The following is a 27,810-nucleotide window of genomic DNA, read 5'->3' on the forward strand; positions in this document are numbered from 1 at the left end:
AAAGTTACGCTATTAGCACCAGTTGGGGAGAGAGCAAGTTCCTTCCATAAATTTTGAACTCAAGAATCTAGGAGGAGCTGAGGTCTCTTATGATGATGCTTTAGTAATGGAAGCCTTCATTGCTAATTATTAAGTAAAAAGAGTATTCATTGACATCAACAATTATGTCAACATCATATTTAAAAATGCTTTCGATCAAATGCATCTGGACAGTGAGGAACCTCATCTCATACATACTCCCTTTTATGATTTCACAAGACATGAAGTACAGTCTATCAGTCAAATTAACTTCTCTCTTTCCTCAGGAAAAGATCCATTAGTATGAACTCAACAAACATCTTTTATCATCGTAAATACTACCTCAGCCTACAGTGCTATACTGGGAAGGCCAATGCTAATTACCTTCCAAGCAGTGGTCTCCACTTTTCATAAGAAAATTAAATTTTTGGTGGGAAGCCGAGTGGGGGAGGTAAAAGGTAATCAATTAGTGGCGAGAAAATACTATATGGATATAATCTGAAGTGACTCACATAAAATCAGTCGAGCTTAAGATAGTGTTGTCCAAGCCATCCAAAAGATGCCAATGTCCTTAACAGAGGAGAATCACGAAAATGTACGGATACATCCCGATAGACTAGATGGGGTCACTCAAGTAATGGTTAACCTCCCTTTGAAGCAAAAAACAAGAACTAATTGCATGTCACTTACACAATTATGATGACTTTACTTGGTCCTCTAAGGACGTTATAGGAATTTTACCCACTATCAGTGTTCATTGGTTGAACACACTGCTAGTAGTTAGACCCGCTCGGCAAAAGAAGCATAACTTCTCGTCAGAACATGATTAAGTAATTCAGACAGAGATTACCAAGTTAATGGAAGCCAGATACATACGGGAAGTTCAATTCCCTATTTGGGTCACTAATGTGGTGTCAGTGCTAACCAAAAGGTAAATGGAGAGTTTGCATTGACTTTTGTAACCTCAATAAAGCTTATCTATATTGATCAACTGGTAGATTCTACTTCTGATTGTGAACTTATATATATGTTAGATGCTTATCAAGGATATCATCCGATTCCCTTAATTTCTAAAAATCAAGAAAATGTTAGTTTCATAACTGCTAATGAAATTTTTTGTTATACTATCATGCCATTAGAATTAAAGAATGTAGGCACAACTTATTAATGACTCATGGATCGAGTCTTTAATCATCAAAATTGGAGAAACATCGAGGTGTATGTTGATGATATTTTTATCAAGTCTATATGATATGATATCTTAATCTCATATATCGAGGAGACGTGTCACACACTCATGAGTTTAAAATCCCAATAAATGCCTATTTTGGAAAATTTTATTGAATACATTGTGACTGAACAAGGAATTGAGGCAAATCCTGAGAAGATCCAGACACTCCAAAACATACCTCCCCTCATAATCTTAAGGAAACACAACGATTAGTTGAGCATATTACAACACTTTCTCGATTCATCTCTCGTTCAGTTGATCAAAGTTTACCCTTTTTTAAAATATTGAGAAAAGCTTCTAAGTTCGAGTGGGACGCAAAGTGTGATGAAGCTTTCGCATAATTGAAGTAATATTTGTCTCGACTAACTTTGCTCTCCAAACCAGTAACACTAGAAATGCTGTGGGTATATTTATCAGCATCCGAAGGAGCAGTTGTTGCAGTCCTACTTCGACAAGAATATGGAATATAACACTGTATCTATTTCTTGGGGCATTTATTCAAAGATGCTAAAAGCAGATACACTAACTATTTTTTGTACATCTTTCATACTTGCAAAAGGAAAGTGTAGGTAATTACACTTTCTCATTTTTTTGTACTTGTACTCAATTCTCTCTTCTAGTGGTTCCATAATAGACTTATAGTAGATTGCCCATCAATGTGATCTAAGGAATTATGGGTCTTGGAGTAGGAGTCTCCGAAGGCTCCGAACTAAGTAATCGACCGAATCTTGTGTTTTGCTTCTTGTGTTTTTGTTTCTTTCTTTCCATTGCACTTTGTTTTAAATTATTAAAAGACTATTTTTAAAAACACACATGATTCACTACCCCTTCTCTCATATGTGCACCGAGCCTATAGTACTATCATCTCGCCCAACCTTGGTACTAGGTAGGATAAGAGTCAAATTATGTTTTTTTATTCTAGTCCTAATTACCCAAAATGGTAGGCTATGTTTTTGAAGTGCCAACTAATTTGGTGTCTCCCTCTGAATTATATATATTATATCTTGTTTTAATATAATAAATTTTATTTTTGGGTATATAATATTTATTTTATTCTACTTGCTTTGTTAGATAATTTTTTCAGAACTCATGCTTTGATTTATTTTTTATTTTGACTCATTAGTGAAATAAATGGTTTATTTGTTGATCTAGATTTGTATTTGAATTTAGACTTGTTATAAATAGCTCTTTGGGATCCAAGTATTAAATCTAAATTTTTAGATCATGTTGTGAATTTTTCTAGTAATCCTTTAAGATTATCAACTTAACATTTCAAACTAGAGTTCTCTTTCTCAAGTTTTGCAACTTGAGTTGAGTTTCCATTTTGAACTTGTTTAGTTGAGTTTAGGTTAAGTTGTTCCTTAAGGTCTTGGTTTTTCTTGAGGAGCATGTTAGTTTGTTTCTTAGATTCAGATAATTTTTTTATTTAAACATGAAGTTATTATGAAAAACTTTGCATTTAAAATAGATATTACCTCGTTGAAACCTTTGGAAATGAATACGGACTCATGGCTTGATTTGTATTTTGACTCATCTTCTTGATCTGAGTCACTCTTTGACTCGGGTTGACTCGGGTTAGGTTGCCATTAGTGCAAGGTGACTAAGTTGTTAGCTAGAGCCCTAGAGCTAATCATTTGATGATTGTATTTTTGGACTTGTTGTATCATATTCTATATAAATAAAGGCATTTGATTTTTGGTTATTATACTTGCTTGTATTGGTGCCAAATAAACTAAGTATAATAACGTCCTTGAGTAGAAGGTTATTACCTATATCAATCGATTGGTTGAATCGATAGTGAGATGATATAGGGAATACTACTCTTAATCATTCCTAGTCGAGTATTAACATTCAGGGACAATGTTAATGCAATAAGACTAGCATGTAGGTCAACTCGATGACTTGATCTCACAAGTCATGGATATAGAGATATCAAGTTGACACATGGGTATGCATTAGAGAATGTATACTGAATGACCCGCCATGAGAAAGTATCATGGATCGTTATATGAGTGTCATATACTTTCTCATGTGGCTATTAGTATGACTACTAGTCCTTAGACCTGAAGTCACCATGGTTCCCTACATAAGGAGTTATGTACTTTAGTTTCGTCAAACGTCACCCGTAACTGGGTGGACTATAAAGGCGATTATTGGGTATGTAACAAATTATGCGGAGGGATGTGAGTGATGTAGATGGGATCTATCCCTCCTATATGACGGGAGAGACATCGATATTCTTGATAGAGTGAGACCACGAAGTGCATGGTCATGCCCAAATGAGTCAATATGAGATATTGAGCTCATTTGATTTAGTGAGTCTACTTGGAGTTCAAGATTTAGATTGATCAGAGGATGACACGGTCTATGTCTCACATTGATCAATCTAGATGTCTAGGATAGAAGGACACTTGTCATATTTTGTGAGGAGTCACAATTAGTAGTCACAAAGGTGATGTTGGATCTCAACATTCTTGTAACATTGGGTAGTAATGATGTGTTGCTAGATACCGCTCATTACTTATGCTCATAAATGGGTTTAGGGGCATTGCCAACGTTACAAGAACCTATAGGGTCACACACTAAGGACAATTAGATGGAGATTAGGTTCATATGATGAACCAAGACGATTAGATTCATTTGATGAATCAAATTGGATTAAGAGTAATCCTAATTGGGCTAATTGAGTTAGACTCAAGTTGATTCATGTGTTTAATGAGTCTAATTTGGATTATGACTCATTGAATCAATTTAATTAAATGAATTAGATTCATTATATTAAATTGGCTTAAATTAAATGGTTGGATTAGATCAACCATCAGAGAGATTAAGTCAAGTTTGACTTGACTTGAGAGGAAGATGAAGAGTCAAGTTTGACTTGACTTTATGCCACCTCATTGGTGAGTTGGCATTGAGTGGGCTAATGATGATACTCCACATCATCATGGTTGCTTAAGTGGGATGTCACCTCATGGGAGTTACCAAGAGTTGTGACTCTTAGCATTCCATGGGAGTTACACACCCTCTTAATGTGGCCGGCCACATGAATGGGTTGATTAGTTTTCATTTTGGGAATTAATCTCATTCATTCCTTCATCTTCTTCCTTGCTCCAATTTTGCTCTCCCTCTCCTCTCTTGGTCGAACCATCCAAAGGTGCTAGCACACCTTTTGTGTGGTTTTTCTCCACCTACTTGTTTGTGTGGATACATATAGAGAGTTGTCTACGTTGACAACTTCGAGATCCGGCATCATTTGGACGAGCGGGAACGTGAAGGGCTTCGCTTCAAAGGTATAACCTTTCTTTTGTAGATCTAAGTGTAGATCTAGGTAGAAACTCGTATTCGTATGTTTTTCAAAAAATTTCTTTGCATGGATCCGTTGGCTAGGGGCTTTCGGGGTTTCCGCGACGCGAAAAAGCGATTTTCGCGGCCCAAAAAACCCAACATAAGTTGCTTCTGATCTTCTATATCTTACTCTTCCAAAGAGGATTCATCCCAGGTGGCTTGGAGTGTCTTCTTCCTCCTTGTCTTCTTGGACTTGTCTTCCTTTTGATTTAGATACTCATACTTGAAACGTCCCTTCTTGTTACATTTGAAGAAATTGATGTTTGCTTTAGCGTCGTTGGATGTTGACTTGATCATTTTCTGGAGATAGTTCTTGGTAAAGTTTTTCTTCTTCCTAGTGAACATTTTCCTTACTAAGTTAACTAGTTGCTCTTCTTCATCAGATTCTGAGTCAAATTCATCTTCTAACTTGGGCTTGGTTTGAGTTCTTGTTTTTGCTTCCTTTGATGAACCTACAAAAAATGCTATACCTTTCTTGACTTGTCTTGAGTTAGTCTATTCATGCAATTCTAACTCATAAAATAATTCATCTAATTTTAATTTGGACAAATTCCTCAAAACTTTATAAGCATATACTATAGATACCCAAGTGCATTTTGAGGGAAAGAATTTCGAGCATACCTGATTATGTCCCTACTCTCTAGTGGTGGTCGATCATATGCAGTCTATTGAGGATGTCTTTGATTCTTACATATAGTTGAGTTGACATTTCTCTATCCTACATTTTTATGTTAAACAAATTATTTAACAACAAATCACATTTCATTACCTTAGCATCACTTGTGCCTTTGTTACCATATCACCTTGTCTTTTTTAGGGCACAAACTCCCCTGGACTTGGATGTAGTCAGGATTGAGATCTTCTAGGCTGTGGTAGCAGACTCTCTTTTGTAAAAGGGAAGAGTGAGTATTGTATCATCTTATCCTTTACATGACCCAAACTCTCCCGAACTTGGACGTAGTCGAGTCCAAAATTTATGGAAGGACCTTGCCTCTTCCCTGACTGGTGCTAACAGCATAATTTTCTAGCCTTCTACCATAATCCCTTTGGGTTCGAGTGGAGTCCCCATCTGTGGGTCCGCCCGAGATTATGTTTACAGTTCCTCGAGCATTAATCTTGTCCTTACTTGTGTCTTTTTCTTTATCCTTTTATCGAGACTAAGAAGGGCCTCAAGGTTCTTTTGAAGTTGAATGGGATCGCCAACTCGTGGATTGGTCAGTATCATGGTGGCGATGACGCTTGTAGGGTTTAGGAGACTTCTTCTTGCTCAAATCACTTTGTTTGGTGTTCCGTAGGTTGGCTATTCTTTTTAACTCCCTTGCATACTGCTGACAATCTCGAATGGAGTGAATGATTGATTTATGGTAGGCACAATACTAAGTCATCTTGGGAGATTGTCAACAGAATTTGAGAGCCGGAGTCGAGGCTGTTGATACAGTCTGACCTGGCTGTTGTTTTGATGTTGACACTGATTTAAGTTTGTATCAGATATTAATTAAACTCAGACTGATTGATGATCAAGGTTGATCATAAGGAGAGGAAAAGTCCAAGTACGAATACTTGGCACGCAAAGTCAGAGAGGGCTCAGTAGATCGTTCTCTGGACCAGACGAAGTCGGAGAGGGCTCGGCAGCTCGTTCTCCGGACTAGGTCAGAGAGGGCTCGGTAGCTCGTTCTGGACACGGACGTAAGTCTGGATCGGCTACTAATTAGACTCGGACTAGGTCAGAGAGGGCTCGGTAGCTCGTTCTCTGGACCGGACGAAGTCGGAGAGGGCTCGGCAGCTCGTTCTCCGAACTAGGTCAGAGAGGGCTCGGTAGCTCGTTCTCTGGACCGGACGAAGTCGGAGAGGGCTCGGCAGCTCGTTCTCCGGACTAGGTCAGAGAGGGCTCGGTAGCTCGTTCTCTGGACCGGACGAAGTCGGAGAGGGCTCGGCAGCTCGTTCTCCGGACTAGGTCAGAGAGGGCTTGGTAGCTCGTTCTCTGGACCAGGAAAACGTTAGGGTTTAGGGCTGGGAGGCTCTAAAACTAACACAAGGACATTGGATCGGTCTGTAGACCGATCCAGTGATACATTAGTCACCTGATCGGTCTCGTGACTGATCAGTGACAACACAGAAAGTTTCTGTGGATTATCTGATCGGTCTGTGGACCGATCAGGAACCACACAGAAAGTTTTTGTGGGTTATCTGATCGGTCTGTGGACCGATCAGTAACCACACAGAAGCATTCTGTGGGTTATCTGATCGGTCTACAGATCGATCAGAAAGAAGACGCTGGACTCAAAGCGAGAGGGGGGATCGGTCTGTGGACCGATCCACCCATAGTCTGATCGGTCCACAGACCGATCAGACTCTTCCCAGACCGATCAGGATGAGTCCTGATCGGTCCAGAAAACTATGGATCGGTCTGGTGACCGATCCACAACATGTCGTTTTGTTTCTGCTGCTTCTCTGATTTTTTTGATTCACTTCTGATTCACCTGATCAAATCATCTGCTGTGAGATTTTTAAGTTACAGGTTGCAGGTATCGTGCCATTGGTTAATTTCAAATGAAGTTCCATCAGAAGAATAAGAACAAGTGCCCTTTATGCTGTATTTCACTGCAAGTGATGCAATTCGAGCTTCAACGTTCACTGGCCGCGATCAGTTGGACTCTTGCTCATTGGTTCGAGCTCAGAGACACCAGTGAAGACCATGGATGGTATTGGTGTGAGTTCAGAGAACCAGATGAGAAGGAAGAGTGATTGGCGACGCCTGAGTTGGTTGCAGTGATTCGACACAGGTGACAGTGATTCGGGACAGTGAGAAGGCAGAATAAGAAGAAGGAAGAAGAGAGGTTTGCTAAGGTTATGGAAAAACTCTCTGTCACTCAAGCGAGAGGCTGTGTCGTTGAGCTCTTGGCTGAAGCTTCCTTCTGTCTTTGTGTTTTTCACTTCGTGGCTGTAAGTTCATTTGCTCAATCCTTTAGCCACTGAACTCTGTAAGTCATTGTGCTTTATTTTACAAATCTATTCTGTGACTTTTTGTGGAGAGGTTACTCCACCAAGAAGGAGAAACACTTAGCCGGATTTTGTCCGGGGTGTGATCTACCGAAAGATCAAGGGATCGTCCACCTTACGGACACGCCGAGGAGTAGGGGCAAGTTATCCCCGAACCTCGTACATCATTTTGTTAGTGTTGGTTGGTCTTCTTTCCTTGCATCAGTTCTTGTTTTGTTTATTTCCGCTGTGCTAACAAAGTTTTGTGAGGAAATCGATTGTATTTTAGTGGAGGCTATTCACACCCCCCCTCTCTAGCCATCCAAAGATCCTAACAAGTGGTATCAGAGCAAGGCGCTCTTCATCCGGATTAACACCCTAAAGAGTAAGAAGATGGCTATGAAGGAAGGTTTTAGCACCAATCGTCCACCCTACTTCGATGGAGCAGACTTCCAATATTGGAAGAGCCGTATGGAGTATTATCTAAAGACCGATATCTCCATGTGGTTCTCGGTCAAGGAAGGATTCACACCTCCGAAGGATGAAGAAGGTAAGGAACTAGAATCGTCGAGGTGGTCCGCCGAGCAAACTCGCAAAGGACAAGCCGATGCCAAGGCGGTGGTCACCCTACAATGTGGGATAGCCAAATATCAACTTGTCAAGGTAGGTCCGTTTGTGAGTGCAAAGGATTTGTGGAACAAACTCATCGAGCTCCAAGAAGGAACCCGAGACTCTCGAATCGCCAAGAGAGACTTGTTCCTAAACCAACTACAAAATCTCACCATGAAGGAGAACGAAACGGTAAGTGAACTACACGGAAGGTTCAAAGAGATCATCAATGGTCTTCATTCCGTGGATGAACGCGTAGAAAATCACGATCTCGTAAGGTACGCTCTCAAAGCTTTTCCAAGGAATGTCTTGTGGTCATCTATGGTAGATGCCTACAAGGTCTCCAAGGACCTCTCAATTGTTAAGTTAGATGAATTCTTTTGTGAAATGGAACTTCATGAGCTTGCTAACAAGAGTCAAAAAGAGAAAGGTATTGCTTTAGTTGCAGGAGAAAAGAGCAAGGATGGAAGAAGGAAGAAAGAAAAGAAGAAGGAGAAAGAAATTCCTACATCCTCATCCTCCTCCGAGTCCGATGATGAAGGAGGATCATCATCAAGCGAGATGGCCAACTTCGTGAGAAGAATCATGAGAAGGAGCCGAAGATACAAAGGGAAAGGTAAGTCTATTGATCAAAATATTGATAAGACTAACGTTACTTGTTATGAGTGTAGCAAGAAAGGACATTATCGGAGCGAGTGTCCGAAACTCAAGAAGAAGGAAGAAAGGATCAAGAAGAAGAAAGCTCTCAAAGCTTCTTGGGATGAATCCTCTTCAAGCTCATCGGAGGAAGAGAAGGAGAAAACCACTCGTCAATTAGCACTCATGGCAAGGGAGGAATCGGATTCCGGAAGTGATACATCAACCGCGGCTTCATCATCTTCGGATGATGAAGAGGTAACCTCTCCACATTTAGAAAAATGCTATAAGACTATTGCTCATTTATCTACACTGCTTAAGAAATCAAAAACTGAAATCAAATTATTAAAAGAAGAAGTAGAGCACTTGAAGACTCTTAGGGAAGATGAGGTTGATGACCTTCATCAAGAGCTTCTTGAGGATGAAAATAATGCCCTAAAGAGTGAAGTTGAGAAACTCAAGAAAATGCTTGAGAAATTCTCAACTAGCTCTAAGACCTTAGATATGATTCTAAATGCCCAAAGGGCGGTCTACAACAAGGCTGGATTAGGATACCAACCTAAGGAGTCTAGTTTCATTTCCTTAGTGTCTAGAACCCAATTTCATAGATCACATGCTTCTAGGGTTCATAAGACTAGGAAGGGTGTGACCAAGGCATGGGTGATGTGCGTAGATTATATACTCTTTTATGCATATTTTTACGCACATTTACATACTTTGAGCATGCTTGATCTATGCATTTTTATACTTCCAGCTTTCCTTTTAGCATATTTACTCTTTTGGTTCGGAGATCTGCTTTTTGTGCATTTTCTGTACACAGGAGTCGAAATTGGTGAAGATTATGCGTCCTCGGACAAGCTTGGAAGGAATTGAAGGGAGAGAGCATCAGGCCGTGTACCACACACGGCCGTGTAGTTTTAACAGGAAGGGAAGAGGACATGGCCGTGTGAATCTCACACGGCCATGTCTTGATTTGAAGAAATTAGAGCAGATGCCTTACATGGCCGTGTAGATCTACACGGCCGTGTGAGGTTTCCAGAGGCCAAGCAGGTTCCAGAGAGCAGAAGGGTCCTGGCCGTGTGAGTCACACGGCCGTGCAGCTTTGGCAGAGAAGGAACTGGACATGGCCGTGTGAATCTCACACGGCCGTGTCATGGGGCCGTGTGGCGCCCGATTTCCTCCTCTATTTAAACCCTCCTTCATGAATTGAAAGGGGATCTCTTCCCCTTTGGGAGAATGCAAGATTTGGTGGTATCCTCCCATTCTTGGGAGGATTTCTGGGCGATTCGAGGGGAGTTCTTGACGATTTCGACTCCGGAGCGAGGATTGGATCTGAAGACGAGGCTTCTTCGTAGATAAGTTTTCTCTTTACCCCTTTTCTTGGTTTCTTGGATTGGGTATTTAAGAAATACTTGTAATCTTTATTTCTTCGGGTATTCTTCCTCGATTCATGGAGTAGATCTTGTATTCTAGGATTAAGGGAGTATTTGTATGATGGATTGATGTAATCTCTTATGGATTTGCCAATTTCTTGTTTCAATGACATTGTCTTGCTTGTATCAATTAGATCTTGAATGATTAATGGTGATTTGTGCTTAATTCTCATTCTTGATTGATTGTTTGGATTTCTTGTGGACTTAGTAAAGATAAACTCTCACTCGATCATCCGAGGGATCCACGTGACAGGTGCAAGCCCGTGTAAGGACGTTTGAGAGATAATCTTGAAGAGGAAATAGGAATATTCAAGAGAGTAGGATGGATCTTGTGATTAGTTTCTTGTATCTTGATAGATTAATAAGTTGTGGGCTTTTATGTTGATATCCGAGGAAGGCATAGTAATAGGTGCGCTTCTGTGTAAGGACAACGTAGGTTCACGTCTAATTGATCATATTTAGATACATTTCTCTGTCCTTAGCCGGTTATCTATTGCAAGAGAGAACCGATAACTTTCTACAAGTGTTTGGCAATTGAGGGATAAGAAATGGTGAACCATTTGCATTCAAGAAATCTTACAAAGAAACCGAAACTCCTAGAATCTCCCCTTATCATAACCCAAAACACTAAACTCTTGTTTGTTGATCTTTAATATTAGATTTGTTTACCTTCACTTTGCATTTGAAACAATTGGATAGTTGTTTAGCTAATTCGCATTGAGGCATTTCTAGTGCTTATTCCAGTCCCTGTGGATACGATAATCTTTTATATTACTTGCGACATTTCCGTACACTTGCGGAGCGTAACAATGGGTTCCTAGGTCTTTCATTGTAGATGCATTAGGTCCCAAGATTTGGGTACCTAAAACATCTATCTTTCATGTCTTGTAGGCATTTGTCAAGGGGGAGCATCTATCAACTTGGTTTGTTGATAGTGGATGCTCCAAGCACATGACCGGGGACAAGTCACTCTTTACCACCCTTCAAAACAAAAATAGAGGTAATGTGTCCTTTGGTAATAATGGTAGCCTTAAGGTTATAGGAGTTGGAGATATTCAAATATCCGAATGTCTCCAAATTAAAAATGTCCTTCTAGTCAAGGGGATGACTTTTAATCTCCTAAGTGTCAGCCAATTGTGTGATACGGGTTACACAATTGAGTTTCATTCAAGTCAATGTCTGGTCAAACACATTGACACACTTGACACGGTACTAGTAGGAACAAGGGTAGATAACATTTACCAAGTATCCTTTAAAAGTGCTACTAATGCCTCTGCTAAGTGTTTCATGTCAAAAGAAGAAGAATCATGATTGTGGCATAGAAGATTGGCCCACGTAAACATGAAGAACATTCGAAAGCTGGCCAACAAAGGATTAGTGCGAGACTTACCAAGCATCAAGTATCAAAAGATAAAATTATGTGATGCGTGTCAAAAGGGTAAGCAAATAAAAGCGGCTCATAAAGGTAAAAGCACTGTAAGTACATCTACTGCTTTAGATTTATTGCACATGGATTTGTTTGATTGCAGTAATGTTATTTCTTTGAATGGGAGTAGATATTGTTTAGTGATCATTGATGATTTTACTAGATATACATGGACTTTCTTTTTGAAAAATAAGGATCAAACCATAGATGTTTTTGTTTCTTTTTGTAGAATAACCGAAAATGAAAAATCAACAACAATTAAAACAATTAGGAGTGATCATGGTGGAGAATTTCAAAACTATAGATTTTTAGAATTTTGTCAAGAAAAAGGATATAGGCATGAGTTCTCTACTCCAAGGACCCCACAACAAAATGGGGTAGTGGAGAGAAAGAACTGAGTCTTGCAAGAGGTTGCACGAAGCATGCTCAATGAGTACTCATTACCGAGCTACTTATGGGCTGAAGCGGTAAATACCGCTTGCTATGTGCAAAACCGAGTCTTGATACATAGGTTTTTAGGAAAGACTCCCCATGAACTTTGGTTTGGGAAATCCCCTACAATTAAACATCTTAGGATGTTTGGTTGTAAGGTGTTTATCTTGAACACCAAGGATCATCTTGGAAAGTTCACGGCTAAGGCTGACGAAGGGGTACTAGTCGGGTACTCTCTCACCAGCAAAGCCTATCGAGTCTACAACAATAGGACTAAATTGATTGAAGAGTCCTCGGATGTAGCATTTGAAGAAATCCCTAAATCAAATGATCAATCAAGGGATGTAGGAGAAATTCAATTTGAACCTAGAAATCTAAGTTTAAATGATCAAAACATAGAAAGAGTCGAAGTTGACTCCGATGACGATGAGCAAAGGCAAGAGAGGGCTCAGTCTGATCCTTTACCTGATACTGAGCCCCTGCCTGTGTCTAGTGAGATCACTCATGAGGCACCGTCAACACCAAGGCAATCTAGGATAGCCTCTAGTCATCCCCAAGACCAGATTGTGGGAGACATTCAACAAGGGGTTAGGACTAGGTCATTCTTTAGAAATGAGTCTAATGAGGTCGCCTTGATCTCAGAAATCGAACCAAAATTAGTTGATGAGACATTGCACGATCCTAATTGGATCATATCTATGCAAGATGAGTTAGGTCAATTTGAAAGGAGCCAAGTGTGGGACTTAGTTCCTAGACCTAAGAAGACCACCATTATTGGAACCAAATGGGTCTTCAAAAATAAGTTAAACCAAAAAGGAGAAGTAGTGAGAAACAAGGCAAGACTTGTAGCCAAGGGCTATAGTCAAGTCGAAGGCCTCGATTATGATGAAACTTATGCTCCCGTGGCTCGATTAGAGTCCCACTACAAGAAAAAAGCTAATAGACAACACTTAAAAGACAACGTTTTTTACAAAAAGCGTTATCTTTTTTTTTTCTACAACGCTTTTAGTGAAAAGCGTTGTCTAAGTTTTTTTATTCTTATCAAAGACAACGCTTTTTCAAATAAGCGTTATCTATTAGTTATTTTTTGGGATCAAAGACAACACTTTTAAAAAGCGTTGTCTATTATATTGTCACATTTTTTTTCTTTCGCCGTTTTTCTCTTCCGTCTTAATTTTTTCCCACCGTGTTTTCCTTTTCCCTCTTATTTTTATGCCTAAACCATCCTAAACCCTTATATGTCTTTCCAAATCCCTCTCTCTTCATCACCTCCTCCTATCCTTTCTTTTTTACTGCTCCAACCGACTCTTCTCTTCTCCCTTCTCCTCCCTCCTCCGCCGACATTCTCCCTTGGCCGATCTCCGTCCTTCCTCCTCCAAGATTCGATAGGCAGGTGGGATGCGATCATCGAGGTGACGACCACCTTGGACCCATCTTCAATGATGGGCACGGCGTTGGCATTGTAGCTGGGCCTCCTAGCAGTGTGCATCGTCCTACCTCAAGATCATAATAATGGCATCTAGGTTGTTGTGGGCTTCGAGGGCCGCCTCCTACCTCAAGATCTCCACTTGCCCTAGTGCCTTCTCCATAGGTACGTCTCTGATCTGCTGAAACCTCAGAGTTTTCCGCTTGGTTTCATGTTCTAGAGATCTTTGTTGATGGTGAAATGAACAAGATGGGGAAGGGGGGTCGAGATATGTCCCCCCCCCCTAGAAAAAGGAACGTTGGGACATCTTTGGTAGATTTGCTTCTTGATTTTTTACTCCTCTGGATCCGTATCACATGATGCTATTGCAACTTGTGAATCTCCTCTGGATCTAGTTGTGAAATTTAGTCTAGGTTGGTCTGGCCAGATTTTGTTGCTATTTCTAATTTGATAGTGATGGGTGATTCGTCTCTTTCTTCATTAGTTAATTTATTTTTGATATGGATGTGAGCAAAATAGAGCATGGAGATGCATCATTAATGGCGAGATTCAACCATGTTTCTATTAGGAAAAAAAGAACTTATTGTATTTGATGATGAATGATCTATTATGGAAGCCTTAGATCCTGAAGTATAAGAAGCTATGGAAGTTTCATTTTTAAAATTTATGTGGGGAAATGGAGATAGTAGTCATTGTAAATTCTATATGTTTAAAGATCAAATATAAAGATCTAAATAACATCTAAATAATTTAGTGGCATGATGTATTTGACCTTTCTAATGAAGTTTAAGGACAGGTATAAGAGAGTTGATACACTCCTCGCAACTTTTCCTTATATTAAATAGTCATTTTAAAAATGTACACGACTCAAACTATTTGCTTACAGTTATTAAAGATTTGAAATATGCTAACACACATGAGTGGGTTAAAGTTGATGGCTCTACTACAACAATAGGAATAACTGACCATGCTCAGGTGATTTTATTTTCATATTAGTTCCATCAAGTATCAGTGCCATCTTCTTATTAATTTCAAGATCGATGTGGTGTTTCCTTACAAGATCATTTAGGTGATGTTGTGTATATTGCATTACTAGAAGTTGGTTCCTACGTGAAGCAGGGCAAAAAATTTTGGTGCAGTTGAGAGTATCAATGTAATCATTGAAATACTGAGTTAAATGGTTCTCCTAGGTTGGTGAGTTTCTAAAAAATTAGTTGTTAATTAATCTATAAAATAAATACTCTTATTTTTTCATACTTGTCACATTTTATTGTTTTTGATCATCTAAAGAAGCAGTAGTCAATACTGAATGTGAAATGAAGATGAGCATATGTGTTGTCAAAACAGAATATTCCATGTGTTAGAATGTAATTATAGGCTTTTAAGAATCTAAGCATTATATATTGCTATGTTATTGTTTACTTAGTGTGTAACTACCAGAAGTATCTTCTTAGCTTTCTATTTATGATAGATAGCCAACTCTCAAGTACTTTTCAATTGATACTTGAAACTTTATGAACGCTCTTTTTTTCTTAACATTCATGTCTTTTAACTTTGACGCAGTCACTTAATTAATTAGATAATACTGAGATACTATCATTTGTCTTTGTAAAAGGTTAATGCAAGTCCATTCGAGGATGGCTGGATCGTAAAGCTCAAATCGAGCACCGATGGAGAAGTGAATTCATTAATGGATTACGAACAATACTCAAAGTTCTACGAGGAAGAGGATGCAAAGCATTGAGGTATTCATTTTCAAAATCACTTCATTGCCTCTAGTTAGATGCCTCTCAAGGTTTCATTGCGTCAGTTCCATGGAAACTTTGGCTGAATTTGATTTTTAAATGACTTGTCTATCTACATTTTTTTTGGCATTTAACCTTTTTGAGATAATAAATAATGTGTTGTTATTTTCATGGCATATCTGCAAAACTTTTTCGATGCAAATTTATATTCGATCACATAAAGACTAGGAAAATCCTACTTGTGAATTGGCCCAATTCCTTTCTCAGTTTGCAACTTACAAGAAAGACATTTCATGTTTCCTTCATATCAAATATGAAATGATATTTTTCTTTCTTTTTGGGAAAAATTGCAATTGTGTATTCCATGAAGCATATAGATTCATAGATCATAAATTATTTGAAATAAATATAAGTTTTTTTAGATTTTATTTTTCTGTTAATCCATGTTCATTCTCTACCTTATTGATTAACTCTTTGATGACATTATTGAGCTAGGCTTAATTGAGTGGATTGCCCATCTCACTTTGTACTGGTTGATCTGCGTGCCTAGGCTCACCAAGATCAACTGGCTCAAGTAGCTTGCGAAGCTTGTCCATCACCAGGAATTGCCTCACCTACATGTAACCCTTTATTTGTAGTAAACAGTAAATTGTGATGCATTTCTGATTTCTGTTTAGCAAGAGTTGATTTCTAATTTTTGATTAGCAGTAGTTGATTCACAGAACTGGTTATCACATAACCAATGGTACAGTGTTCAGTAGTTCTTAATTGTTAGGTGATACTTTTCTCTATGATATTGCATGTTTGATTATGCCAAATTGGTTATATCTGATTGCTATAATTACTTTTTGTTAGAATTGGAAGGTTGGTATTGAATGGAGGTACCCAACTGAAGATGGATAGGTGGATGTTTCAACTGAAGATGGATTGGTTTCACATGTCAATTATCTTCAAATCTAGATAATGTTGGGTTAACGTTTGTGTTAATCAATGTATCTATCATTTTGGGAACTATCTTCGAATCTAGACATATTAATTTTCTTCAAATCTTGTTTGAATCATGTTGACAGTATCATCATTTTGGGAATTATGTACTTGGTTTTTATGTACACTGTGTATCTATCTCTATATATATATACTTTACCTAGTTTTGATGTGTCATGACTTTGTTCATTTTGTTAAGTTATGATTGATTTCATTTCTATAGCAAGGTCAAAGAAAAATAATGGTTTTGTAAATATAAAAATAATGGTTTTGTAAATAGAAAAACAAATATGATTTTTTTATTTAAAAAAAATGACAACGCTTTTAAAGCGTTGTAAAAGCGTTGTCTTTGTAAAAAAAATAACAACGTTTTTAAAGCGTTGTAAAAGCGTTGTCTTTGCCACAAACGACAACGCTTTTAAAGCGTTGTCTTTGAACATACTTTTAACAACAGTGCTTTTAACAACGCTTTTTCAACCACATAGACAACGCTTTAAAAGCGTTGTCTATTAGATTTTTTCTTGTAGTGTCCATTCGTTTAATTCTAGCTTTTGCTGCACATAGAGGTTTCAAGCTCTATCAAATGGACGTTAAATCAGCCTTCTTAAATGGTTTCATTAAAGAAGAGGTCTATGTTGAACAACCACCGGGGTTTGTGAATACCGAAGCTCCAAACCACGTGTACAAGCTCAAGAAAGCTCTTTATGGGCTTAAACAAGCACCTCGAGCATGGTACGAAAGGTTGTCAACTTACCTATTAGAAAAGGGTTTTGTGAGAGGTCAAATAGACCCAACACTATTTCTGCGTAGAGATGGTGAAAACATATTTGTAGCCCAGGTGTATGTCGATGACATAATTTGTGGCTCAAATAACAAGGGATATTTGAATGAATTTATCACTCACATGGAAAGTGAGTTTGAAATGAGTCTGGTGGGAGAATTGACATTCTTCCTTGGACTTGAAATCAAACAAACTCGAGATGACATTTATATCCATCAAACAAAATATACTCAAGAGATGCTCAAGAAATTCAAAATGAGTGACTCTAAGGAAGTATCCACTCCAATGGCGACGAGCACTCACCTAGACAATGATGAGAATGGAAAACCAGTTGATCTAATTCAATATAGAAGCATGATCGGTAGTCTTCTATATCTCACAGCTAGTAGGCCGGACATACTTTTTGCTGTGGGCATGTGCGCTAGATATCAAGTCTGTGCCAAGGAATCTCATTTAATTGCAGTTAAGAGAATTCTGAGATACCTTAAGGGCACAATTAGAGTAGGTCTATGGTACCCTCGCATGGAGTCTTTTGACTTGATAGGTTATACCGACTCCGATTACGCTGGGTGCAAATTGGATCGGAAAAGCACTAATGGGGGTTGTCAATTTTTAGGTTCATCATTAGTTAGTTGGTCAAGTCGGAAGCAACATTGTGTTGCTCTCTCCACGACCGAGGCTGAATACATTGTCATGGGAGAGAGTGTATCACAATTGTTGTGGATGATCCACACTCTAGAAGATTTTGGACTTTCGTATAAGGGAGTGCAAGTGTTGTGTGACAACATCAACACAATAAACCTAACAAAAAACCCAGTCCATCATTCAAGGACCAAACATATTGAAGTGCGTCACAACTTCATTAGAGATCACGTAGCTAGGGGAGACATTGCACTCACCTATGTTGAGTCAAAGTCAAACCTAGCCGATATTTTCACCAAACCTCTTCCGGAAAATGAATTTAGTCATTTGAGGAGAGAATTGGGAATGTGTTTGGCTCAATAGGCCATTAGGACTTCATCATGATCAATAAGGACAATTAAAACAACAAGAGAAATAAGGAAATTAATTTGGGCAACTTGGGAACATCTCACACAAACTATAAGGTTTAACAAATTATTTTTGTTTGCTAGAAATGGGGTGAGATGCTAGGATCAGCCGAATTATTCAAAATGTATCATGCATCCCTTGAATAATTAGGTTGAAGAGATATAAATTGAGTATGGGGAAGACCATTACATAATTCATGTGTATTTGGTTCCTAGATCTTACTCATATATTCCAACCAAGGAAACTTGGTTGGACCTTTACCTAGAAATTATGAAACTTTGGTTGATGGACTGTTTGATACACTTGAACGATGTTTTTCATGATTTTGATTGATACTAGGACAAGTCCTTGAAAGAATGATAGCAAGTTGGTTATATTTTGACAAACTTGAAACTGAACATAACAAAGGTCAAAAATTTCAGCTTTCAGGCCTTAAGTTGTTTGTTTTCTAAATGTCTGCAACTTTAGGGCTATAAACAAGTTCAGACCATAATTTTTAGGTAATCGTTATGCTTGTAGATCCTCCAGGCTCTAAGTTCTGAACTTGGAAGTTTTCCTAGAGAAACTTCGACGAACTATCGAACATCTCTATGTTACTGAAATTACTAATTTCAGTTACTGAAATTACTGGAGAGATCTAAGTATCAGACACTGATCGGTCTACGGACCGATCAGGTCAGCCTGCGTCCGCTACTGATCACTTTCTGATCGGTCTACAGATCGATCAGGGAGTTCCCTGATCGGTCCGGAGACCGATCAGATCAAACCGGTACGCAAGGCCACTGATCATTCTCTGATCGGTCTACCGACCGATCAGGAAGTTCCCTGATCGATCCAGGGACCGATCAGCGAATACTGATCGTCTCCTGATCAGTCTACAGACCGATCAGGATGTTCCTGGATCGGTCCATGGACCGATCAGGAGGCTCCTGATACCTCCTGATCGGACAGACGTCCGATCATTTCATCAACTGTACACCCATCAAAAAACCCTTAAAACTTCCCGATCCTTTCTTTTCCCTCTTCACGCGGAAGCCCTAGCCGACTCTTCCCTACACCTCATCTCTTCTCTTCTCTTTGCACGCCGGAACCCTAGCCAAAGCTCTAGCCAAAACTTCAATGGCACCAAGGTAACACCTTACTTCTCTAAAACTTGGCATTTCGGTTTCATTTCTCACCATTTTGTGCTTTTTGGTGTTGATGGCTCCGGTGCTCACTTATTTCCCCTATTGGTTCACATTGTTACACTTTAGGAAGAAACCAGTGGGTGAGGGGACCTTTAAGTCACCTGCGAAGTCGAAGTCTAAGGCTCCTTCCAGACCTCAACCATATGTTTCCGGGAGATTCCCGAACCACAATTTTGAGGAAGCCTTTAGACAAAGAACCTTTAAATTACTCCCTTGTAGGTCTGTGGATCGGAGATTCATGGACGATTTTTGTCCAACTGTGTCAGAAACCATAACCTACTACAAACTTGGCTCACTTGTCTACTTAGAACGGGATATCAACTATGACTTGGTCTCTGAGTTTTATAACAACCTTCATCAGACTAATGATGTAAGTTATAAAACAAGAGTTGTTAAGCAGACTCTTGATTTCAGTTTCTCATCTTTCTTTGACTATCTCGGTTGTCGGAGGTGTTCCGGTAATGTCTTTTCGATATTTCCTGATTTGCCAGATCCTTTACCTCCACCCTTTGATATCTCATCTGATGATATTTATGAGTACTTCTTCAGACATCCTAGATCGGGTGGCCTTGATGAGCTAGATGTTGACTTTCCTACTTTTGCAGCCTTGAGATTATCTCCTCGAGACTACATTCTTTTTAAAATTGTCACAAACTGCCTTCTGCCTATAACATCTAAACCATTGTCTGAGATCCGACCATATCATTGCCTGATGCTTTATGGATTGCGTCGGTGTCTCGACTTTGACATCGTATCTAGCATCTACTCTTCGATCATCTCCAATAGTGAGCCGAGCGGCTACACTGTTTATATGCCTTATGGGCATATAATTACATATTGGCTCGAGACCCTTCAGATTGATGTCTCTAAGGGTAGAATAATCAAGATGGTCAGACAGGATTGCAGACTTGGGAAGCGGGCATTTTCCAAGTCTGGAATCATAGGACAAAATGGGGATGTTCGGTGGAAGGATGGGAGAGCTCTAGGTGAGTTACCACGGGGACCTCCACGACAGGTTGCAGCTGCTCCTCCTACTGCTGACGATGGAGAGGCCGATCCTGATCTGCGCTGGTAGATCGCCGAGCTGGAGAGTCGCTTTGATCGGCACGATGAGCTGCTGGTTGCTGAGCTTCACGGGCTGCGCGTCCGGATTGACCAGCGCTATGATGATTTACGCAGTTAGCAGCTGGCGACACATCAGGCGATTATGGATTGGATGGCCAGATACCCACCTCCGCAGGATTTCCCGGGCTATCCATCCTCGAGCAGCGGCATGTCACCTCAGGGACCCATTCCTCCCGTTGATGATGCTGATGCCCCTCATGATGAGGAGGCTGATTGATATACATTGTTCCATGATGTCATTTTAACTGTCTATGTTTTGGATGTTGGTTGTTGGATATGCATGTCTGTCCTGGATACTTACTGATTTCTTCTATTTATGCTGTTTATTTTCTTTCTTTATGTTCCACTCCTTATTGGTTTTTAATATGCTGTTCATATGTCATATCTTGTATGTCTCTTATTTCTTTATCACTGTCTTATAATACATTTAGAGGGTGTTCTAGGTGAATTAAGAAAAAGACAGTATGGGTTAAGGGGGAGTTTTTTAAAGTTTTCTTACCTAATTCGCACATTTTCGGTGTTTGACAAAGGGGGAGAGAATAACTAAGGTTAGAGATAAATGAAAGTTTGGCTTTAGGGGAAGGACTTTGGTTCCCCTATCGGGTTAACCTAACTTGATTATGGGTTTTGTCAAACATCAAAAAGGGGGAGATTGTTGGTGCAACCTTAGGTCAAGGTTGACCTGGTTGACCCGACTCGAGGTGACTTGACTCGAGTTGTATTTTGATGTTTGACTTGGGAAGATTGTCGGTGCAACCTTAGGTCAAGGTTGACCTAGTTGAGTTGCATGTTGATGTTTGACACTCGTGAGAGAGTTCTATTCTTGATGTGAGACAAGAATAGATGGTTGGGAGATTATTGGTGCAACCCTAGGTCAAGGTTGACCTGGTTGACCTGAAAAGTCCAAGTATGGAGACTTGGCACTGGAAAAGTCCAAGCAGGGAGCTTGGCACGCGAAAAGTCCAAGTATGGAGACTTGGCACTGGATAAGTCCAAGCAGGGAGCTTGGCACGGGAAAAGTCCAAGCATGGAGCTTGGCACGAGGGAAAGTCCTAACTGAGATGTTAGGCAGTGTGGAAATCCTGGTGAGTGAAGCCAGGTGAAAGTCCGGGTGAGTGAAGCCAGGCAAGGGAAAATCCAGATGGATCAGGAATGATCGGACATCTGGTGTTGAGGAAAGTCCAAGTAGGTCAAAGGGATTGACCGGACACTTGGCGGGGAATTCTAGCAGGTCAAGGGAGTGATCAGATGCTAGGAATGAAGTACCAACAAGTCAAGATTGACCGGATGTTGGTTTGGACTTGGTTTGGGCGAAAACCATGAACTAGATCGATCTGGTGATCGATCCAGTGATACCTCGAATATTCTGATCGGTCTGGTGACCGATCAGTAACACATCGATAGCCTACTGTGTGATGAGGCTGGACATGCGGTAGTGACATAAACCAAAAGAGTACAAAAAGACATGTATGGGTCTCGCTATAGTTCGATCGGTCGTGGACCGATCGGGAGGATGCCTGATCGGTCCATGGGGTACAACACCTAATTCGGTGCTCACTCGACACATTCCTAGAACAGAGTGGAGGAAAATTGAGCTCGATTGTCCTTGAGGTCCGAACGATTCTGCCGCGGATCACAACTCCTTCTTCTTCCTTCTTCCTGTTCTTAGTGCTGCTAAGTTTCGACCGAGCTTTGTTGAGCTCACTTCCGAAGCCCCGCGTGAGCTTCTTTCGGCTGAGCTGCTTGTTGGCATTCGTCCGTGAAGTTGTTGCTTCCAGGACTTCAGTCGACGACAAGAAGGCAAGCTTGTATTGTTACATTCATTGTATTTACTTCTTGTATTCCTTGTATTCTATCTTGCTGTTGCGAGTTATTGTGGCGAGGTTTCTCCACCCACAAGGAGTATCTATTAGCCGGGTTTCCGGGGACTCATCCACCGACGGATTGGTAGGCTTCGTCCACCTTACGGACACGCCGAGGAGTAGGAGCCCTAATCTCCGAACCTCGTTACATCCTTGTGTTAAGGTTTGGTTTTCTTCTCTTTCGTTTCTTTATATTTTCCGCTGCGCTAACACGTTTTGTAGAAAGAAACGACGATTTGGGGTCGGCTATTCACACCCCCCTCTCTAGCCGAGTACGAACGATCCTAACATATTATTCACCCCCTCTAGCGCCTTCGATCTAACTCTAGCCACTTTAGAAATCTACAGGAACTAAAATGAGTACAATCTGAGGTATCTAGGTCCATCAGTGGGTTTCGGTCAAAATCCATTGATGGATCTAGAAAGCTCCAATTGCACCTATTCTATTTCTTATGGATTTCTGATATTACAAAAAGTTCAAATGTGCTATTCATGATTTATTTTGATTTTTCCAAATGTATTAAAATATTATCAAAAAATCATCTAAACCTTAAATATCATGGATCTGATATGATTTATATATTAGGTTTACTTTATGCATGCATGTAAAAAAAAGAAAGAGAGGAAAGGAAAAATAAAAGAAGTTGTATGTATAAAAGAGAGGAAATAAGAGATATGAAAGGGAAGAGTGAAAAAAATAAAGAAAAAATTAAATTTATTAGGAGGGTACAATAAAAAAATATATTTTAAAAAATGCGTCGTTTAATAAATCTCAAAGTAATATGAGGATTTTGGTCCATTAAAAATTTAAGTACGCTGTGCTTTTGATGTCAATATAATTTTTATTTGATCCGTGCAAAGTAGAGTAGTTGTGAAGAAGACATTTTTAATGAATTAATTGTTAGTTTATTTCTTTGTTCATCATTTTTTTTAAGTCAATGTATTTCCTTATTCATATTAATTTTTTTTAGAAATAAATCATTCGCTTTCTAATATAGTTTTTATGTTTCAATTATTAAATTTTATTTCTATAGAATAAAAGGAACAAATTAAGGTATTAAAAAATATCTTATATTGATCTTTTCTTTTTCCTTATTAATTATCTATTAACTTTTTTGTTTATTAAATTTTATAAAAAGAGGAACATGTCCTAACCTAATATATTAATCAAAACAAATAATAATATATCTAAAATTTCCTAAGATGGGAACGCCTTATTGAATAAAGGGATGAAAAATAGATTGATAGATAGAAGGTCGCAAGTATTATTAGGTTTTGTATCGTTCCGACGCAGAAATTTTAGATTTTTTTTTTCTGTTCTTGATTCAGCCGGGTTTTTTTTTCACTGGGTACAAGTTTACGATCTGATCTTCTTCACGAAGGAGTCGCGGAAGTAGAGTTATCCCATCCACCACGAGATTGCAGAGATGAGGACGATGCCTAGAGATAGTGACGGGGAGGAGGAAGAGGAGAAGGAGGAAGAAGACAAGGGAACATTACTGTCGTTTCTACCTGATGAACTCCTGCAGAAGGTGCTCTCCTTTTTGCCCATCGCCAACATCATCAAATTGGGCATCGTGTGCAAACGGTGGTACGAGGTGGTTCACTCCTGGCCCCCGTTGTCGTGGGCGATGATGGCGCCTCAGAATCCGTTGTTCTTCAGGCCCTGCTTTAACAACTTCTCCTTCTCGGGCCACGTATACGACCCTGGCTTCCTCCGATGGTACAACTTCGACTTCACCCCCTTAGAAAAGAGCATCTGGCGCACGTCTACCTCCTGCGGTCTGGTCTGCTTAATGAACCCTAATGACGGTTGTCGCTTATTGGTCGTCAATCCCATCAAGAGAGACTGGAAGCAGCTTCCTCAAGTCGCCGCCGGCTCTTTCCCCCAGTTCAACGCCATCGCCTTGACGTTCGACCGCCGCACGGGCGGTTACACCGTGGTCATCGCCAAGTGCACGCGCACCCAGGAATTGCCAGGGAAGCCCAGGCAATGGCACTTATCGGTCCACATCTACCAATCGACGACGAAATCATGGGTCACTCCCTTCGCCCAAGACCTCGGCCTCTGGATAGGCAGAAACGAGGCCGCCATATGCGACGGCGTGCTCTACTACGTCATCCGCCATCCGAATCTGACCAGCCCCCACTTAGTGGCGTTCGACCTCTTGAAGCCGCCCTCTAGCATTCAGTCTCTGCTCCAAGAAGCTATTCCTGCGCCATACCCTCTTTTCTGTGCTGGGTTGATCAACCTGTCGAACAAATTGGTCATGGTCGGCATGAAATACTACTGGCCGCACGGGGAAGCGGTGATTTTGGAACTCGAGGATAAGACATGGCGGGAGGTGGCTCAAATGCCGATCTCCTTGTACAGGAAGTTATGCAGAAATAATTTAATCTGCTGCGGCGCCGGCGACTTCCTCTTCTTGCACTCTTCACTGTGTCCCGGGCTATTGACCTTCGACGTGAGGCAGAAGGTGTGGAAATGGTCGAGCCACCCCGACATTGAGCAGTTGCACTTCTTCAGCAAACCGGAGTCCCTAGTCTACCGCGGCTTCTGCTTTGAACCGAGGCTCGACGTCTCCTCTTGATTTCTCTGCTGCTTCATTTAATTTACAGCTCAGACAAAAAAACATTGTTTTTTAGTTTCTTCTTGTTTTGGTTAAGAAAGAAATTTTATTATCTGTCAAGATTTTGATCATCTGTCTATGAGATAGGGGAAAGAATCAGCTGATTTACGAACGTAGCATTGCATCTTTGTCATCTCATGAAAAATCATGACTAAATTGAAGACTGTTTATGGACTTCGAGAGGTTTAAACTGGACTAATCAGATGAAAGTTACTTTGGGAACAAAAAAAAACCAAATTAGTAACAGAGAAATCTTATATCATTTTAGTTTTAGTTCATTTTAGTTTTAGTAAGGGAGAAATTTCTCTATTATGGTCCTGTCATCTTTTAACGACTGTTTTATCTTAGTTCTTTACAAAAATTTCTTCTTGGGTTGCCCTTTAGTCTTTACCACATCAATTTGTAATTAATTAAATTTGTAAAGATTCTGTTGAGCCCAATCAAAGTTGTTAAGAAGTCTTCTTCCAAAAGTTCCTAGATACTGATTCTACACTAGTCAAAAGTCAATAATGACTCTAGATTCATTAGAATCACTTTAAATATGAAATATTCACTTTCGGGTACTCTCCTAATTTTAAAAATACTCACATTTCTTAATTTCAAAATATTTTAAAGTTATTCATAAGAGCTAAACACAATTCTATGTTAAAATTCTTTTGATATTATTTTTAATCACCGGTAAATTCTGATCAAAAGTTATTGATGAGCTTAAATTTATTAAAATAGGTTTAAACATTTAACATTCTTTTTCATGTCACTGACATACTTAAATTTTCTAATTTAAAAACTTTTAAAGTTATTACTGAGAGTTAAAAGAAATCATAATGAGTTTAAAACATAATCATTGAAGTGCATAAACATTGGAATAACTTCAACTATAAATAGAAAAATTATAGAAGGTGTTTTTTTTTAGAGATCTATTAAATAGAAGATGCTGAGAGACTATTTTTTTCTGGGATCTTTCAATTGTTAATAGCTTTTTATCAAACTAAGTAGTTAAAATTTTAAAATTACCAAATCAAGTAGAGTAATTTTAAAATTACCAAATTATATATCCATTTCTCGTTTTATTCTTATCAGTCGATTGATTTTTTTATCAGGTGAATTGATTTTGATTTGTACTGAATCGTCAAAATTTTGAGCAAATTAGTCGAATAATTTATTTATTTTTTAATCAAAGTCGATTTTAGATAAAACTGATTTATAGACAAAATAATTTCGGATTGACATGAAAATAGCTCCTATGTATTGGGTTATCTCTCCTGATTATATCTAAGCTCTCAAACATCAATTTCACTCAATATATTAGGACCATTGATTTTTTGAACATGAATACGTTTGAAAAATTTAATTCGTGTTCAAAAAATCATTGCTCTCAATATATTTGGTTAAATTGGTATTTGAATTCATGGATATATTCAGGAGAGGTAGATGAACACATAAGAACTAGTTAATATCAATCTGAGATCATTTGATCCATAAGTCGATTTTGTCCAAAACTAACTGATGGACCAAATGATCTTGGATTGACATGAAACTAGTTTCTATGTGTTCGTCTACATCTCCTAATTATATCCATAGCCTCAAATGTTAATTTGACTTAATATATTGAGAGTAATACTTTTTTAAACATATAAATATTTGAAAAACTTAATTCATATTTGAAAAATCATTGCTCTCAATATATTGGGTAAAATTGATATTTGAGGGCATGGATATAAACAGAAGAATTAGCTGAACATATAGGATCTAGTTTCATATCAATTTGATATTGTTTGATCTATCAGTCGATTTTTTGAACACAAATTAATTTTTCAAACATCTTCGTATTCAAAAAATTATTACTCTTAATATAATAAGTCATATTGATGTTTGAGATTATGGATATAATGAAGAGAGGTAGATGAACACATAGGAAGTAGTTTCATATCAATCTGAGATTATTTGATTTATTAGTCAGTTTTACCCAAAATCGGTTGATGGACCAAATGACCTCGGATTGACATGATATTAATTCTTATATGTTCGGTTATCTCTTCTGATTATATTCATGTCCTCAAATGCCAATTTAACTCAATATATTGAGAGCAATGATTTTTTGAAAATGAATATGTTTGGAAAATTTAATTTGTGTGTAAAAAATCATTGCTCTCAATATAGTGGGTCAAATTTATGTTTGAGAACATGGATATAATTTAGAGAGGTAGGCAAACACATAAAAATTAATTTAATGTCAATATGAGGTCATTTGGTTCATCAGTCGATTTTGCCCAAAATTGGCTAATGGACCAAATGATCCCAGATTGACATGAAACTAGTTATTATATATTCATCTACCTCTCTTGATTATATTCATACTCTCAAATTTCAATTTGACCAAATATATTAAGAACAATAATTTTTTGAACACAAATTAAAATTTTTAAATACATTCATGTTCAAAAAATTACTATTCTTAATATATTGAGTCAAAATTGAGTTTGAGAGCATAAATATAATCAAGAGAGATATCCGAATATATAAGAACTAGTATAATGAAATTAACTTTGATAAAAAAAAATAAATCAGTCGACTAATTTATTTAAAATTTTGACATTTCGACATAGTGCAAAATTGATTCGACTGATAAAAAAAATCAATCGACTAGGATAAAATGCAAATTGATACATGATTTTGTAATTTTGAAATATGTGAATCAACATAAATCAACCAAAATATCTTAAAACTCATAATGTGGGACTAAAGTCCTATTCACAATAGAACGTCTTCCCTCTTCCACCTATTCTCCATTCATATATATTCAACAGAAGTTATCTTATTGTTTTTGCTTATAGATCCAATGAGTATAAGCAAGGAATTAAGTTCCTTCATCTTCGCCTCTTCCTTTCAATAAACAACTTATTTCATTTCA

General features: G+C 38.7%; 1 protein-coding gene and 1 pseudogene across 1 annotated transcript; both read left to right on the forward strand.

The window, feature by feature from the left end:
- Positions 1 to 13,621: 13,621 nt before the first annotated feature.
- LOC121977632 lies at positions 13,622 to 15,279 on the forward strand (annotated as a pseudogene).
- An 8,417-nt stretch (positions 15,280 to 23,696) lies between these two features.
- LOC121978322 (F-box/kelch-repeat protein At3g61590-like) lies at positions 23,697 to 24,860 on the forward strand. Its single transcript, XM_042530682.1, has one exon. The coding sequence runs from the start codon at positions 23,697 to 23,699 to the stop codon at positions 24,858 to 24,860; it is 1,164 nt and encodes a 387-aa protein (XP_042386616.1).
- Positions 24,861 to 27,810: the final 2,950 nt, after the last annotated feature.

The sequence above is a fragment of the Zingiber officinale genome, chromosome 4B (assembly GCF_018446385.1).
Source record: "Zingiber officinale cultivar Zhangliang chromosome 4B, Zo_v1.1, whole genome shotgun sequence".
NCBI classification, from domain to species: Eukaryota; Viridiplantae; Streptophyta; class Magnoliopsida; order Zingiberales; family Zingiberaceae; genus Zingiber; species Zingiber officinale.